At 46.4% G+C, this 17,287-nt stretch overlaps 7 protein-coding genes across 7 annotated transcripts; 5 read left to right on the top strand and 2 right to left on the bottom strand.

Annotated features, from left to right (window-relative positions):
- Positions 1 to 55: 55 nt before the first annotated feature.
- On the top strand, positions 56 to 2,143 carry SAMD00019534_073000 (hypothetical protein; the record flags this gene model as incomplete). The annotated part of the gene is made up of 1 exon (XM_012897707.1): positions 56 to 2,143. The coding sequence occupies one exon, from the start codon at positions 56 to 58 to the stop codon at positions 2,141 to 2,143; it is 2,088 nt and encodes a 695-aa protein (XP_012753161.1).
- A 77-nt stretch (positions 2,144 to 2,220) lies between these two features.
- SAMD00019534_072990 (hypothetical protein) lies at positions 2,221 to 3,121 on the bottom strand (the record flags this gene model as incomplete). The annotated part of the gene is made up of 2 exons (XM_012897706.1): positions 2,221 to 2,750; positions 2,812 to 3,121. Coding segments are annotated over 2 exons (840 nt in total), but the record flags the coding sequence as incomplete, so codon positions are not given.
- A 660-nt stretch (positions 3,122 to 3,781) lies between these two features.
- On the top strand, positions 3,782 to 4,794 carry SAMD00019534_072980 (hypothetical protein; the record flags this gene model as incomplete). Its single annotated transcript, XM_012897705.1, has 2 exons — positions 3,782 to 4,603; positions 4,681 to 4,794. 2 exons carry the CDS (start codon positions 3,782 to 3,784, stop codon positions 4,792 to 4,794), a joined length of 936 nt encoding a protein of 311 aa, XP_012753159.1.
- Positions 4,795 to 6,228: 1,434 nt separating this feature from the next.
- SAMD00019534_072970 (hypothetical protein) lies at positions 6,229 to 6,975 on the bottom strand (the record flags this gene model as incomplete). The annotated part of the gene is made up of 2 exons (XM_012897704.1): positions 6,229 to 6,248; positions 6,315 to 6,975. The coding sequence occupies 2 exons, from the start codon at positions 6,973 to 6,975 to the stop codon at positions 6,229 to 6,231; spliced, it is 681 nt and encodes a 226-aa protein (XP_012753158.1).
- A 1,155-nt stretch (positions 6,976 to 8,130) lies between these two features.
- SAMD00019534_072960 (hypothetical protein) lies at positions 8,131 to 8,595 on the top strand (the record flags this gene model as incomplete). The annotated part of the gene is made up of 3 exons (XM_012897703.1): positions 8,131 to 8,141; positions 8,226 to 8,378; positions 8,487 to 8,595. 3 exons carry the CDS (start codon positions 8,131 to 8,133, stop codon positions 8,593 to 8,595), a joined length of 273 nt encoding a protein of 90 aa, XP_012753157.1.
- Positions 8,596 to 8,740: 145 nt separating this feature from the next.
- SAMD00019534_072950 (hypothetical protein) lies at positions 8,741 to 9,042 on the top strand (the record flags this gene model as incomplete). Its single annotated transcript, XM_012897702.1, has 2 exons — positions 8,741 to 8,874; positions 8,964 to 9,042. Coding segments are annotated over 2 exons (213 nt in total), but the record flags the coding sequence as incomplete, so codon positions are not given.
- A 1,067-nt stretch (positions 9,043 to 10,109) lies between these two features.
- Positions 10,110 to 17,262, top strand: SAMD00019534_072940 (hypothetical protein; the record flags this gene model as incomplete). The annotated part of the gene is made up of 3 exons (XM_012897701.1): positions 10,110 to 11,921; positions 11,990 to 12,442; positions 12,508 to 17,262. The coding sequence occupies 3 exons, from the start codon at positions 10,110 to 10,112 to the stop codon at positions 17,260 to 17,262; spliced, it is 7,020 nt and encodes a 2,339-aa protein (XP_012753155.1).
- Between the last annotated feature and the right edge of the window lie 25 nt (positions 17,263 to 17,287).

Genomic DNA, 17,287 nt, shown 5'->3' with positions numbered 1-17,287 from the left:
CTATTCCAATCACTCCATCAATATCAATCACCACCCCTGGAACTATTCCAATCACATGATCAATGAAACTGGACAGATTGCCAAAGCAAGGTATGACAAGTTCCGTGTATCTTTTGACGCTGCCAATGAGAACTATCAGATATTGAAGAGGAAGAATGTACCGAATGAGAGATTGACAGAGGCTGAGCAAGAGGTTGGCATAACAAGTCAACAGTTCTCAGAGGTGGCAATAGATTCATTGTCAATCTTTGAGGAGATAATCGATAGGATAACAGTGGAGAGTGTCGACTCTGTCTACGACTACATCAAGGTGTACGAAGCCTACTTCATTAAGAACTTGGAGATAGTCCGCGAGATCCTACCAAACATCGAGCGACAGAAGCAAAACACTGCCAAGCTAAGACAGTCTGTGGTCGATAAGAAGAGTCAGCGAAGCTATGCGAACGAGTTGTCGGGTACACCCTTGGCCAGCACATTTGCCAACAGTGATGGTGTGGCCTCGGCCACCGCCAAACCATTGCCACAGCAACAACAGCATGGCAGCAACAACAACAGCAACAACAAGCATGCTGCTCACTCACACGCTGCATCATCAACTCGCGCATCAGGATTGTTTGGAATACCTTTGGAGAACATGCAGAGCAAGACAGGCAATGTAGTGCCCGCGATCATTACAAAGGCCATTCAATATCTTGAGCGACCGGATATACTGGGCACGGAGGGACTGTTCAGAGTGTCCGCCAACCAGCTGCACCTGACAGAGATGAAGACAGCCATTCACAAAGGATCAATGACCAACTTTGACTCGTGTGACGAGCCCCATCTCGTCACTGGCTTCCTCAAGGCATTCCTTCGCGAGCTTCCCACGCCCCTGCTGACCTTTGACTTGTTCCGCCCGTTGGTGCAGCCTGTGGTCGAGTGTGTGGCGCAGGAGAGGTTCAAGGGTCCACTGTCACTGGCCGAGCATACAGTCATCGCCAGTCAACTGGCTGGCACACTGCAACAACTGCCACCATGCAACAAGGCGTTGTTCAAGATGTTGATGTCAATGGCGACAAAGATCACCGCACAGTCCAAGTCCAACAGGATGACGACCAGCAACCTGGCGGTGGTACTGGCGCCCAACATACTATATCCACAGCAACTGGACATTGAGTCTGTGACCAGTGCCAATGCCACAATCGAGTTTATCATCAGACATTATAACCTCGTTTACAAGGACACAGCTGGCGCACCAGCAACACAGCCACAGAATCCAGCTCCATCATCATCAACAACCAACAACAATGTAATATTACAACCAACTATCATGCCCATGACCATGACACCGCCAACACCCTCCACCTCCACATCAACACCATCATCAACACCATCATCAACACCATCGACCATGAACACTAAACAATCAGCACTTATATCCGAGATGCAAAAGAGGGCAGCGGCATTGCCTTCGAAGCCACCTCCAAGCAAGTCATCCCTAGTCACACCAGTATCCACTACAACTCCCAACAACACCAGCCAAACAACAACATCTACATCACCAAATCAATCACCAGTACTATCGCGTAGAGAGCAACAGCCTCAGCCTCAGCCACAGCCACAACCACAGCCACAACCGCAGACACAACAGCAGCAACAGGATGTAAATGGACAGCCACCTCCATTAGCCAATGAGGAAGAGGTTGTACACATACCAACAAACATGGCGAGATCAGTTAACCGAAGAAGCATGTATCTTGGCACGGGAGCACTTCAACTCCCACCTGCGCCAACAACCATGGCTCCATTGCTACCCTCCTCTCGAACCGCACTTCAAGCACAACTTCAATCACAACTACAACAGAAGCAACAACAGCAGCAACAACAACAGCAACAACAACAGCAACAACAACAACAACAACAGCCAACAGATACCAACGACAATGAAGTTGACTCGCAGTTTGAACCACTTCCATCAAAGACATCATCATTCAGGAAGCGTCCACAAGGCATGAAGATAGCGCCAGGCAACACAAATATGTTCGTGTCACCAGATGGCACGACCACCGCCAGGTTCAGTCTATTGGATGACACTCTTACCTTTGTCGATCACACTCCCACTAAGCCAACACCATCAACTGATGAGGATTTGATCAAATGGTAATTATGTGTACGTTGAGGAGAATAAAGTTATTATTATTATTATTATTATTATTATTATTATTTTTAATATTATTATATAACTGGTGATTGAGGTTGTTGATTGGCATTATTGGATATGTTATCAAATGTTATGTGCCTTGCTGTGATTGAATGTCTTGGATTCCTTGAGAAGTCAAAGACGTTGATACCTCCTCTAACAGGTGATTTATCATCTTTCAAATCAATCTCTTCCATATCTTCTACTTGAGGTTGATTTGATCCTAAAGCTGAAGGAGTAGGAGGAGTAGTAGTAGTTGTTGGAGTTGATGCATGTACACTGAACACCACTGGAGATGAAGGATCTGTAATGATTGGAACTGATCTTGTCTTGGTTGGATCTGATTTTAGTTTAGAATTTGATCCACTCATTCTCTTGCTTGCATATATAGCCATTGCGGTTAAGAATGAAACAAAGGCTGTTCCACTCAATGCCACTCCAACTATGACACCAGTTGATAATGTCGGACCACCTGCAGCTGCCACAGCAACTGGTGAGCCTCCAGGAATATGTCCAGTATGAGTTGCCAAGAACTCTGTATTTGATAGGTCACTGAATGAATTGGCAGACACTAGGACGTATCACGATAGTCATGTTAAAAGGTGATAGATAGATTGATGTGATGTACATACTTTGAAGTGAATTTAAAGTTGGATAAGTCTCTACTGGAGTCATTGACAACAATGACCTCATATTGGTTTGTTGATTATTATACTCTATTTCAACATCAGGAGTTGTTATTTGTTCATTGTTATTAGCAATGAATATTATATTCTCCTTCCATGTAATAAACTTTGATTCTAATATACTTTGTGATGTATATGCTACATTGAATTGATCCATCCAATTTAAAAATGATTGATATAATATATCATCTGAAGGTACATCCAATGATTTTACTCCTGTCATCAAATTCGGTAACACCATTATCATCAATAATAAACATATCATTCTTTTGTTCTTATTCATTTCTATTATTCTAATATTATTTGTTAACTTTATCTCTTTTGTCAGGTCTTTGAGATTGAGACGAGACTTGTAGTCTAGACTAGACTTGAAGGAAAGGGGAGATCTTGGAAGTAGTTTTTTTGTCGGAAGGTGGTTGGTCAAAGGGATTATTTCCTTTTTTGGTGTGTCGTTTGGGACTCCACCTTGAGTCTCCAAAAGGTCGTCAAAGTACTACCCTTTAATGTAGTCAGAGATTCATCTTCGTCTTATTATCTCTAGATTTACATAATTAATAACACATATATAAATAAGATGAAGAATAAATATTTATTAATAATTATAATTTTGATATGTTGGAATGATGGAGGTGTAGGTGCAGCTCTTACAAATAGTGAGATAAGTATGATTACTTCTATACAGAATCAATGGAGATTATATGTCAATCCTCCACCTCAAAATGCATTGCCACAACTTAAATGGAACAAGACGATTGAGGCAGCACTTCAAACATTCGCAAACAAATGTTCAGGTGGTCAAAGTCCCGCTGCACTCTATTCAATCAACAGTGAATGGCGTTACACAACTAAAGGTAACTTTATCTTATTAGATGTATGTATCTTGATACTTAAGTATGATATGATCATGCACTTACTTATGCTCGTGAGCGATATAGATACTGAACAGTGTACTTCAGACTGCTGGCAACTCAATTGGAAGACATCGACTTGTGCGTCGGGCAGTGTATGTCCGTATACTGTGTCGGTGTGGGCAAAGAGTACACAGTTTGCTTGTGTAGTGTCACAATGTGCAGGCCAGACCAATAACTTCTATTGCGATTATTATCCTTATGGTGGATACTCTGGTCAACAACCATACTCTGTTGCCAAGGGAGTGTCAACACCAACACAACAGACACCAGTACCACCGACACAACAGCCAAGAGCATCAAATACACCAAGTCGTGGACAAGGCGGTAGCATTGATTGGTCCAGTATGATGACACCTGTACGTGATCAAGGCAATTGTGGATCATGCTTTGCATTCACAGCTTTGGCCAACTTGGAGGCAATGGCTGTCATTCAAAAGGGCTACGACAAGAACTCGCTGGATCTCTCAGAGCAGTACTGTGTCAACTGTATATCCAATGGATGTGTTGGTGGATGGTTCGCTACAGTGTGGCAGCAACTACAATCATCAGGCGTGCCCATGGGTAGCTCGATGCCCTATCAAGCATATGTTCAACAATGCTCCAAACCACAAGGTACCTACTTCAAATGGAGTGGATACAACTTGTTACCAGATACCAATGTACAGACTATTATCAACGCACTACAAAAAGGACCTATATCAATTGGTATGTGGACCGATGGCAATCTCAAGGCATACCGCGGAGGAGTCTACTCCTGTCCACAAGTGAACAGAGTACAGAATCATGCCATACTATTAGTAGGATATAATGCTGATGGAAACTATTGGGTATGTTATGCTATTGGTCGCATCGTTGGAGCATGGCCCTCACTAACATTGATGATCATTCATTCATTACAACATAGATCATCAAGAATAGTTGGGGACCTGGCTGGGGAGAGAATGGATACTTTAGACTGACCAATAGTAATGACAATTGCTTCATCAGAGGATTCGTTGGAGGTTATCCAGTACTCTAAGACATTAGAACATGTACAGGACTTGACGAATAAAGTGAAACGAAACCATGACAAAGCTTTGAACAACCTTGAGGTCTACCCCAAATGACTGACTCACTTTCAACAACAATGACAACTAATTGATAGTTGACGTGTTTGGTGCATCGATGTGAAGGCCACATTTGATTCGATCTGTCTATGCATAGACAGACTATTTATCCAAGTCCACTGATCATAAGTGATCCAATAACACATCGAATAAGTAAAAGTGTACCATTGAATGAATGAATGAACGAAACAATAGACTTGCAAGTGAACTTCAAATTAATTAATTACAAAAAAGCGGAATAATCTAAATGATTGAACTGACCCTCTCTTTTAAAATGTTTATCATTAACACCAACGACTTTACCAAATCAATAGGAATTATTCCAAATTTTGATTGACAGGATGTAGAGCAGCGATCTACTGATTGATTGATTGGATAGAGATATTCCAGGGTTGATTGATTGAGTGATTGAGATTGTCTAGGAATGATTTATTTCGAATCAATGTTTCTCCTGAGGGTAGCGATAGACCCAGTGGTGAATGTGGCATTAATTAGGTCCTCCTTCATTGAACCTCTGGTTGACTGAGGCTCCACCCACCCTGAGCATCAACGGTCTCCATCCATCCTCGTCGCCCAATACGACTGCAGACACTCAATCCTGCACGAAATCACTTCAACGATGTCTGAGGGTATATTTTGACCATAAAAGGAAAAAACATTGGTCCACAAATGACCCCAACCCCACTCTGAAGTCACATACAACAAAGCTGAGCAACTTCACACATTCACAATCACTCTAAACAAACATTATTTATTATCTACACGTAGAAGACATAGTTAACGTCGAGTTATGTAATACATAACACCACCAGACTGATCATTGTCACCACTCATATCAATGTTAGTTTATTAGCACTGTTCTTTGTTGTAGTAGTTGTAGTTGTTTGTGTCGCCTTACTCTGGGTGGCTGTCATCTTGCCCTTGTCTGTCGCTACTCGCTGCTTGTTAAGTTAACATCTTCAATGGGTCGAGGCCGGCACCCATCGCACGTGTGGAGGCGGAATCTGTGCGCTGTTGGACATGATCGAGACCGATATTGGGGACATTGCACCTGCACCGACGATAACGACTACAACAACCAAGTAGAACTCCCCACTATTCAGATGATGGGCCTGTAAGTAATAAACAAACAACATGGCTCTTATTTTTAAGAGAGGATTCTTTATTGACCCTTCAATTTGTTGATGTTGATGCTGAAGTTGTTGTTGAGAAATATGGCTGATGATATGATTTGATCACTTAAAGAAGATGGTCCTTGTCTGTCAGTCGACAGTAGGTCACTCGGGTCCATTTCATCTTGGACAATTCCTCGAAGAGGGTTTCCTCCCCGTGGTCCATTGGCACTCTCAGCCGGTGTTGCACATCGCTGATGGAGTGAAGGACAAARGCCAGGGATTTTTGGTGTATATGGCATTYCGGGTCGAACGCTTACAAAAGTACGTCAGTGTGCGCAGTGTTGTGTTGCTATCCAGATGGCGAATCACCTCTCGAAGGTTCTCGCCAATGCCATAGAATGGATGCAACAACTCGAGATCTCTCAGACTCTTTGACTCGAGTATTTTTGTGAGGAATGCACAACCCAAGTCGTATTCAGTACCATACGCCTCAAAGGGGTGATAGTTGAGCGACACCTTGGTCAGTGATGTCCACTTGCCAAAGCAACGACTCCACGAAAGAGTGTAGGGGGCGTAGTGACTAGCTCTAGAGTGAGGAAATCGGAACTCGAGTGTTGTGATTGGACTGTTGACGCAACAATCGAGCACATGGTCGATCAAATCTGGAAGTTGAATGTCTTGATAATCTCTTGGTCCATACATGCATTGGAGTGTGAGAGAGTTGAGCGATGTTGGGAGAGCATGCCCCGATGCCCACGCTTTATCAACCAGAGGCAAAGACAGATGCTCCAGATTGACTAGCTTACTGATTGCTGTTTGCAACTCCACTGACATCTTATGGGCAATCTCTAGTCGCTTCAGCCTGGCATTGTTATTCTGTAGGTACTGAACAAGCCACCGGTCTACTACGGGAATTGCTTTGAAATAGTTGTCGGCGGCGACCAGTGAGAGAGAGTCAATGTTTGTCAGGTGCGACATATTGCTCAGCAATGTTTCTGTTTCATTATCCAAACCGTATGGAATGTAGAGCAGAGTGAGCGAGCGGATGTTGTGCAGATATATATACGCATCATTTGCAGTGGAGCATTTGAATAGGTTGGAGAGATGGCCCGATCCCTCTCCGTTGAAAATTTGAATTYCCAAGACTGTTCAGGTTCGGGCAGTCATTGCGTTGCAGGAAGTTGACGAGCCAAGTGTAGGCGCGATGGATGCCCCGAAACCCTTGAAAGGTCGTTGGCCATCCAATGATCTCTAGACATTCGAGATGTTGGTACTTGCGCAATGCCTTGATGGTGGCCTTGATGTTGCCCACCACCGATCTCTTGTCCTTCAGCCATTTTGGCTCAAAGGTAACCTTTGTGACAGGGGCGACGACAAGTGTCTCTACGATGACCATTGCTACAACATCGATGCTGAACTCATCAGAGTGTCTAAATTTGATGTGGATTCACTCTGCCGAAGTTGCATGCACTTGACACAATTCTCTGACTGTTTGTTCGACCTGTAAATCAAAGTTTGTTTGTAGTTGCTGCTGTGGTTGTTGCTGTTGTTGCTGTGGCTGCTGTGGTTGTTGCGGTTGATGTTGGAGGGTGTGCATTGCAAGCTCGACAATTGTGTCAGTGGAGATATGTGAGAGTTGCTTCCACATGCAATATGGAGAGGTGAGGTGAGCAATCCACTGTTTGCGTCCGGTAAAGTGATCCCACGATGATGAGAGCGATGATAAATGGTTGAAAGTGTGACGACAGATCAATGCCAGTGAAAGCTTGAAAGATCTATCGAGGGATGGATCATCACTAAACCATATTGTGCGGACTATCAGGTTGACAATCAGTTTGGGAAGTGTCAGCTGTCCAACAGAGCCGTAGGAGTCCATATGTATATATATATATATATGTGTGTTGGCGATTCATCGAAATAGTTGTTCTTCATTAAAAGGAGAATCTGAAGGTGCTGAATCCATGTTGGACTGTCTGTTCAAACATGTTGGCATGACAATATGAATTGAATCAAAGTTCAACTTCAGTGTTGGTTCACTTTTGAAGGGAGGGTTCACACACTTCATTATTTGTTCATTCATTCTTAAACATAGTTATAAATATATATATATATAGTATAAAGTAGAGTTAAACAATGTTTAAGAAGTAAGCAAACAATCAATAGTGTACATCGATGATGATGATGATGATGACAGAGTCCTGACATATATATCACTTTGATTCAACAAGACTCGCACTAAAGTCAAACTCATCGAGCAATGCTCAGATCAAGTCATCCCATCAGAGAAATATCAAGGCATCCATTCTTTCGTCATATCCATCGTTGAAAGAGGTCGAAGAAGACATCTTCCCAAAGAAGGTCCCAATTGTACAGGTCAAATGGTACGTCGTGGACATCATTGACACATGACTTGACAACGACATGTGTGTTGTTGATGACAGACGAACGAACGAACGACGGACCACTTACAATCTATCTCACACAAACAGTCAGAACCATATCAATCTCGTTCTTATCAACAATGAGGTGATCTTCTTTAATGAGCGCGAGGGTCCATACTACCCAACACTTAGATTCCTACACAAATGTAATGAATGAAAGACGATTGAGCGAATGAACGAATCAACGAATGATTGAATGCGACAATGACGATACTGACTACAACATATTAGACCCCAATATGATGCCACAGCTACAGGTCGACAGAGGAGCAATCAAGTTTGTTCTTCAAGGAGCCAACATCATGTGTAGAGGACTTACTTCACCAGGTGCAAGAATGGAAGTTGATGTTCCAGAGGCCTCCATTGTTGCTATTATGGCAGAGGGCAAGAAGCATGCCTGTGCCGTTGGTCTTACAAAGATGTCCACTCAAGATATGTATGTTGTGGCACTTCAATCAACACACATGACTGGACTGACCAGCTGACTGACTAACCGACATCTGATTCATCACGCACAAACTATAGACGTTCAATCAACACTGATATTGGTGTGATCAACATTCATTACTTGGGCGATGGTCTATTCACAACTCCTACATTGGAATAAAGGAGACACAGACAAGAATGCTTGAATGAATGAGAGTGGAGTCATTCCATTGAATGGAATCTACTTCTTCAGACTTTGATGATGCTTGGGTCATCTGAGGATACTCAAAAAATGAGGATTATGAGGAAACTTGATATTCTCACTCACTAACCTCCACTTACCCTTCGTCTGTCCATCTGTCTGTCTGTCTGTCTGTCTGTCTGCGAACAGTCAGTGCACTAATCAAAAGATGGATGGTCCAACCAACTTTAATTAATTAGATTTCCATTGGAAAACCAGAAGTCGACAGTAATCATCAATACATCCATCCATCCATCCATCCAGCAAACAGAATGGTATTCATTCACTAATGTATGTATGTATGTATTCTAGAATGACATGTGACTTGGGGTCCATGGACATCGATGATATAATAGGTCGGTAGGTGAGCATGGTTCAACCAACCCCCCAAACGACCCCACTCTCTCAGACCCCCACACGATGTGTGTCGGGTTGGTTTCCAACATGTTTGATTATGTGTGAACATGCAATTCACAATCATACACACACATAAATATATATTTATACATGTATAAACAGAGAATAATTATAACAAATATATTTAATGATCAATCATAATACACACATACATAGTACAATCAATCAATCATCATTCCAGACATACATCAACCACACACACACACACACACATATTAGTAGTGTCAACATCCTTCAGTAGCATAGCAATAGTGAGTGATTGATTGAGTGAGTGTGTGATTGAGTGATTGAGTGATTTAGTGAGTGATCAATTGATTAACTAATTAATAATAATAACCACATAACCACTATACGTCTGATATGACACAGACATGCAGTCTCGTTGTCTTCTCCTCACCTCTTCCTTTTCCTCCTCCCTCCTCATCATCACTCCCTTCTCTCAGTTCTCTCTTAATAATCATTCCATTCAATCAATCAATCAACTATTACATTACACATAATATATTATATTATATATATTTAACTTAACTTATAATATTTATTAAATATACCAACAACAGCAGAGGACAGACAGAAGATATATAGCAATGAACTCTGCTAGTTGGCTACAGGACTTCTTCCTGGGCGAGAAGGTGCAGGAGGAGAAGATCTTTACAATATTCACAGCGACATACTTTACGCAACAGAGTGCGTTGTTGGGCAGTTGCAGTATAAATAATAGGAATGGTGGAGCTCCTTATGGCGAGTCATCATCCACTGCCACACCGACCAGCCACGCTTCACACTCTTTGAACAATGTCAAGGGCGCGCCATTCAAACTGGATCATTCGCCCAGCATCAATCATCACCTCCACCACAAACAGACATCATCTGCCAGTGGTGTAGTAGCGCCAACGACTCCAATGTTGATTGGCGCATCATCATCGTCATCATCACATTCATCATCCAACACGACACCAACATCAGTGGCACCACAACCTTTGACCAATGCCCCAGTGGCTTCATTGGCAAGCGCATCGCCACGTGATTCCAGGCCGACGCCACCCCTGCCATCACATCCACTGGAGGCAGGCTCAGTACACGCCCTTCTGGGCGACGCCACAGTGACACAATCACCATCATCGTCATCACAAGCGCGTTTACTACCGCCTCCACCCCCGCAGGCAATCGAGCATGCGGAGGAAAAGTCACTGTCGTCCTCAGCATCATCCTCGACCTCATTGTCGTCATCGGGTGGTGCACACTCATTGTCGTTCTCCTCCCCCAACAGCCTCCTGCGACCCAGCGACACATTATTCTCCAACCAACGCGTGCTGCTCAAGATCATCAACACCAAGTATCCTTCGATTGAGGTGGTGTCGCTGTTCCAGCGCGAGTACGCTATGCTCTCCATCCTGAATAACATTGATGGCGTGATGCGTGTGATCCGCGCACAGACTGAACTGGGCAACATCTTTGCCTTCATCCTGGAGGACTCGGGCTACAAGCCACTGTCCAGCGTGTTTGTCACACTTGGCCCAACAACACCCACCAGTAGCAGCACGATTGCGGCCAACCCTGGCGCTGCGACAGCGGGACATATACAACAGCAGCAACAGCTTCAACTACAACAACTACAGCAACAACAACAATTCTCACTCTCCTCGCCACAGACCACGTCGTCCTCGCCCATCCACCGACAGACGACTCCACAGTCCTCTAGTCCGCTGTTCAACTCCAACCTGAAGCATCAAGAGATCGACATTGCCACATTCCTCAACATCGCCATCCAGCTGGCGGCCACACTCGAGGAGATACATCTGCGTGGATGTATCCATCGAGATATCCGCCCGCCAAACGTGTACATCAACTCCAACAACAACGTCCGTCTGGCCAACTTCCAGTTCTCGGTGCTCAAAGCGACGAGCCATTGCCAGGCGCTGGACAACTCACTGTTCTACCTCAAAAACTTCCCCGACATTGGCCGATACTGTACGACGTCCTACTACTACTCGTCTCCCGAGGAGACGGGCCGCACGCAGCACAACGTCGACTCGCGGTCCGACCTATATTCACTGGGCGTCACATTCTACGAGCTGCTGACGGGCCGACTGCCCTTCCAGACCAACGATCTGTCCGAGCTGATACATGCACATCTCGCCAAGAAGGCGCCCTACGTATCGGACATCAATCAGAACGTGCCAATCATTATATCAAACATTGTCGACAAGCTGCTGAAGAAATCACCTGACGATCGATACAGCAGCGCGTATGGACTGAAACGCGATCTCGAGATATGCAAGTTCCAGCTTGGCTCCAACTGCACATTCGAAGACTTTACCCTAGGCGTGTACGATGTACTCCATCGTCCACATATCCCTACTGAGCTGTACTCTAGGAAGAATGAGCTCAATCAGATTGTAAGCATCGATCATCATTCGAATCATCCCTCTAGCCCAAACACTGACCCATCACCACCCCATCACAGTTTGCATCGATCAATAGAGTGTACAAAGGAAATAAGGAATTGATATTGGTGTCTGGCGTGTCTGGCGTTGGAAAGACGTCGTTGATTAAGGCTGCCAAGAAGAAGGCTCAACCAGGGCCTAGATTCATCTCTGGCAAGTTTGATCAGTACAATAGAGGTGTGCCCTACAGTGCCATCATCGAAGCATTGACCGAGCTGATACATTTGGTACTCGTGCTCAGTCCCGTTGAGCTGGCGTTCTACAAGGAGAAGCTGCACCGCGCACTTGGTCCCAACATTGGTGTCATTGTCAATGTGATGCCCATTCTCGAGTTGATCGTTGGGCAATGTCCGCCTGTACCTCCCCTGCCGCCCTCCGAGTCACAGAACAGGTTCGACCTTGTGTTCAAAGACTTCCTCAGGGTGTTCTCCGAAGAAGGACATCCCCTCATACTATTCTTGGACGACCTTCAGGTAAGTGTTGGTTAGCGCCCACCTGGACTGATCACGTCTAACACTCACTCGTTCATACTCATTAGCGTGCAGACGAAGCATCGTACAGACTGATAAAGATACTGCTGGACAATAACAATATCAAGTATCTGTTGATTATTGGAGCGTTTAGAGAGAATGAATCGGAGAATGGCCTGCGGATGATTGAGGCCCTGGTCAACGATGAGTCATTGCAGATACCAATCACTAAGATCAGTTTGAAGGCTTTGGACCTGAAGGATGTCAACCTGATGGTCTCGGCATCACTTCACAAGAGCCCCGCCGAGACGATCTCGCTCTCTGAGGTCGTCCTATCCAAGACGCATGGCAATCCATTCTTCACGATCCAGTTCCTCAAGACACTGTTCAACGAGGAGTTGCTGCACTTTGATGTGACGGTCGACAGCTGGAAATGGGACATTGCCAAGATCCAGACGCGTCAGTACACTGACAATGTCGTCGAGTTCATGGTCAGCAATCTGCAGCAGCTCAGTGTGCACTCACAGCGTGTGCTCCAGCTGGCGTCGTGCATTGGCAACAACTTTGATCTGGACATGCTGTCAGTCGTGGCCGAGTGTCCCAATGATGAGATCCTCAAGTTCCTCACGCCCATCATTGCACAGGACCTCATCATAAGTACCGAAGACAAGAAGTACCGATTTGCCCATGATCGCGTACAACAGGCCGCCTACTCTCTGGTGCTGCAGGGCAAGGACAAGAAGGAGATCCATCTCAACATTGGCCGTCTGCTCTATCAGAACTCGCTCAAGGATCAGACGCAGTCGGTGTTTGACATTGTCAACCAGTACAACGTGGGCATCGACCTGATCACCGACCCGAAGGAGAAGCTGATCCTGCCCATGCTCAACTACATTGCCGGCAAGAAAGCCAAGTCATCGGCAGCCTACTCCGTGGCCAAGAGCTACCTGGACTGTGCTGTCAAGACCCTGCCGCTGGAGACATGTTGGCGCGACCACTACCGAACGTCGTACAACATCTTCTTTGAGAAAGCCGAGTGTGAGTTTATGTGTGGCAACAACGACGAGTCAGAGAAGATGCTGGAGATGGTCATCGAGAACTCAGTGACCGTCGAGGACATTGGAGAAGCCACCGCACTCAAGATCCAGCAGTACACATTATTGTCCAAGTTTGACGCCTGTGTCGAGTGTGGCCTCAGGTACTTGGACAGCCAGAACATAGTGATCGATCGCAAGCCCACCGACGAGAGCCTGCGTCTTGAGTACGAGCTACTAAAGCGCAAGCTTGGCAATCGTTCTTTCCTCGACCTGCTCAAGTCCAAGAAAGTGCCACCACCCACCATCTGTGTATCGCTCAAGGTCATTGGCAACATGATTGCACCTCTCTTCTTCACCAACATTGGTCTACTCAGCTCGATGTTGCTCAAAATGGCCGACATCTCCCTGGAGAGCGGATGTTCTTCGTGGAGTTCGGTCGGCCTGGTCATGTTTGGAGTGATGGTGTGCATTGGCCGCTTCGACGACTTCCACGTCGGCTATGAAGTGGGTCGCCTGGCAATGGAACTCAAGGAGCTGCACAACGAACCGTCTACCAAGGGCAAGGTCACTTTACTGTTTGGCAACTTTATCAATCACTGGCGCGCACACATGTTCACCAATTCGGCTTTGATCAAACTGTCCTTCCTCGAGTCTATCGAATCTGGTGACATGGGCTATGGCTGCTACAGCAGCGTCCACTTGCTCTTCCAATCAATACTGAGTGGCGTGCCCCTCATGGACATCTGCGCGCTCTGCAAGAAGTACAAGTCATTCATTGAGCAGTACCAGTTCATCCCCATGCTCAGGATTGCGCAGTCCCTTCAACAACTGCTGCGAGAGTTCACCGGACACGACAGCTTGGACGAGAACGAGAAGGAGTGGGACCAGGAGGCATTCGAGACCGACCTGGACACTATTCAAATCGAGTGTCCCAAAGCTTTCCACTATGTATTCCAGATGATCGGTGCCTATATAATGGGCCAGTATGAGAAGGCTTGGAGAGCGACACTGATGACAGAGCGATACATCATGGGTATCTACGCGCACAGTCCAATGGCGTCGTACTACACATTCAAGTGTTTGATCATTTTGGCCATGTTTGAAAGCTACAGTGAGCAGGAACGAGTCACCAAGCTGGAGATGGTCGCGCACTGTCTTGAACGCCTGGAGGTGTTCGCCAATCACAGCTTTGAGAACTTTGGTGTCATGGTGCTGCTGGTCAAGGCCGAGCTGGCTCGCGTGTCCAACCGATTCAACGACGCCATGGAGCTGTTCAACGAAGCCGCTTCTGCCGCACAGACCCACAAGTACGTCCAGTACGAGGCTTTGTCCAACGAGCTGGCCGGCAGGATGTACAGCCGTCTCCAAAAGACCGCAGTGACCCGTGCCTACATCATGGAGGCTCAGCTATGTTATTCAATGTGGGGAGCCACTGTCAAGGCTAACCTGCTCGAACTTGAGTTCCCCTCAGTCTTTGGCCAGATGTCTGGACGCACGCCCATCACTCAGAGCAAGCAATCAATCAATGACACCCCCAACTTTGAACCGCGTCTCTCCATCCGACGACGCTCCCAAGACAGCGCGGGCACTGGCAAAACGCTGATCAAGTACCCCCACATCGACTCATTCGACCTTTGTTCAGTAATCACCGTATCACACTCACTGGCCGAGGAGATCTACTATGACCGTCTGTTGAAGCGACTCATGAAGGTTGTGATTAGGAATGCTGGCGCATCACGTGGCTTCCTGCTCCTCCTGGAAGACAGCAACAAGGAGCTGTTCCCCAATAGCACCAATGTATTTGGTGAGCTCAATGTGGCGGCGTCTGCCTGCGTCACTGGTGAGAAGGTCATAGTGGAGGTGTACATCAATTCGAATCGCACAGCCGATGGAAGCAGCGTGATGATGAGCCCACCAGACACCCCCACTGTCAGTCCCATCCTCCGCAATACATCGGGCGTTCCCATGAACGAGCAGTTGAACAAGGCGATAAAGGAGGATGGCACATGGAACTTGTGTGTGTCCATGATCAACTATGTGCGCAGGACACAGAGTCCCCTGCTGATATCCAACGCCTCTGACGACAAGACCTTCTCAGAGGACAGCTACGTCATGCAACAGAAGCCCAAGTCCGTGCTAGTACTGCCCATCGTGCATCAGGGCAAGCTAGTGTCGGTTCTCTACCTGGAGAACAACTTCACAACTGGCGCATTCACGTCCAACCGTCTCGAGGTGATGAACCTACTGTCCACTCAGATCGCCGTCAGTTTCCAGAATGCCCGACTCTTCCTGCAGTCCAATCATCTTGCCAACCAAGCCTTCCTTGCCAAGGAGGAGGCAGAGAAGGCCAACAAGGCCAAGTCAGACTTCATCTCCAACATGTCCCACGAGATGCGCACCCCACTCAATCACATCATTGGCGCATTGGAGTTGCTCAAAGAGTTCCCGCACACCAACGATCAGAAGGAGCTTCTAAACATCAGTCAACAATCATCCGAGTCATTGTTGTTCATGGTCAACAACATATTGGACCTGTCCAAGGTTGAGCAGGGCAAGACTGTGCTCAACTTTTCAATCTTCAACCTCGTGTCCTTCCTAGAGGACTCTATCGGTGCCATCGCCCCCAATGCCCATCAGAAGGGTCTGATGGTTGGATTGTTCATCACGCCAAGCACCTCGTTTATCCCAGTCGTTGGTGACATGAACCTTCTGCGCCAGATCCTCGTCAACCTGTTGTCCAACGCCATCAAGTTCACGTCCAAGGGTGAGGTGTTTATCAACCTCATCGTCACACCCAACGCCACTGGCACTGCATACTCCACAACGATCGAAGTGACTGATTCGGGCATTGGCATCAAGCAACGTGACTTTGAGAAGCTCTTCCAGCGATTCTCTCAGATTGACACGGGCGCCAATCGCGCGTACGATGGAACAGGTCTCGGCCTTAGTATCTGCAAGCAGCTCGTCGAGTTGATGAATGGCAAGATTGGCATTCGTAGCAAGATTGGTGAGGGCTCTGTCTTCCATTTCAGCCTCGACCTCTCCAAGACCAAGGAGGACATCTCACCCAACCAGGAGCTCAGTAAGCATAATGCCACCTATGGAGCCATCATTCTTGAGGACAACAGGATGATCAAGACACAGCTGGAGCAGACTATCGAGTCCTTTGGTATTGGCTACCAGTCCACATCATTTAGCAACACCAGCCTGGCCATCTATCTAGAGGAGGTCGCGCTACAGGAGAACAACATTGTCATCATTGGACTGCCTCTAAACTACAAGGAGGACCATGTTCTCAACATCATTGACACCATACAGCACATCAAGGCAAAGAAGCAACAGGGCAACAATGGCAAGAAGCATAGGTTCGACTTCATTGTGATCACGCAGCTCTGTCTTACCACCTCGCGCTCCATCCTTCACGAAGCTGGTGTGCTCCTGGTGAACAGACCAATTAAGCGATCCAGCTTGCTCAGCAGCATTCGAAAGATCATCGACAGCCACTTTGACGACACAATTCTCCAGAGCAAGTATGTTATCTCGCCAATCTTCCCCTCCCACGTGTGCTCGCCGCCACCCTCGTTCATTGCCGAGATACGCAACCTCAAGGTAGACGAATCAATGATGATGCGCTGTCAACAAAAGGAGGAGAAGGAGAAGCTGGGCACCTACGCACGCACTACTCTCTGTGTCGACTCTGTCACCCAACTCAGTGTCGCCCAAGCACACACCAAAGATGCAGGCCTCCAAACGATTGCCGAGCGTGTTGGTCATCGAAGACAATGAGGTCAACGCCAACATATTGTTTAGA

This window comes from Acytostelium subglobosum (genome assembly GCF_000787575.1).
Source record: "Acytostelium subglobosum LB1 DNA, scaffold: scaffold14, whole genome shotgun sequence".
Lineage (NCBI taxonomy): Eukaryota > Evosea > Eumycetozoa > Acytosteliales > Acytosteliaceae > Acytostelium > Acytostelium subglobosum.
This window is presented reverse-complemented; position numbering and strand designations above follow the sequence as displayed.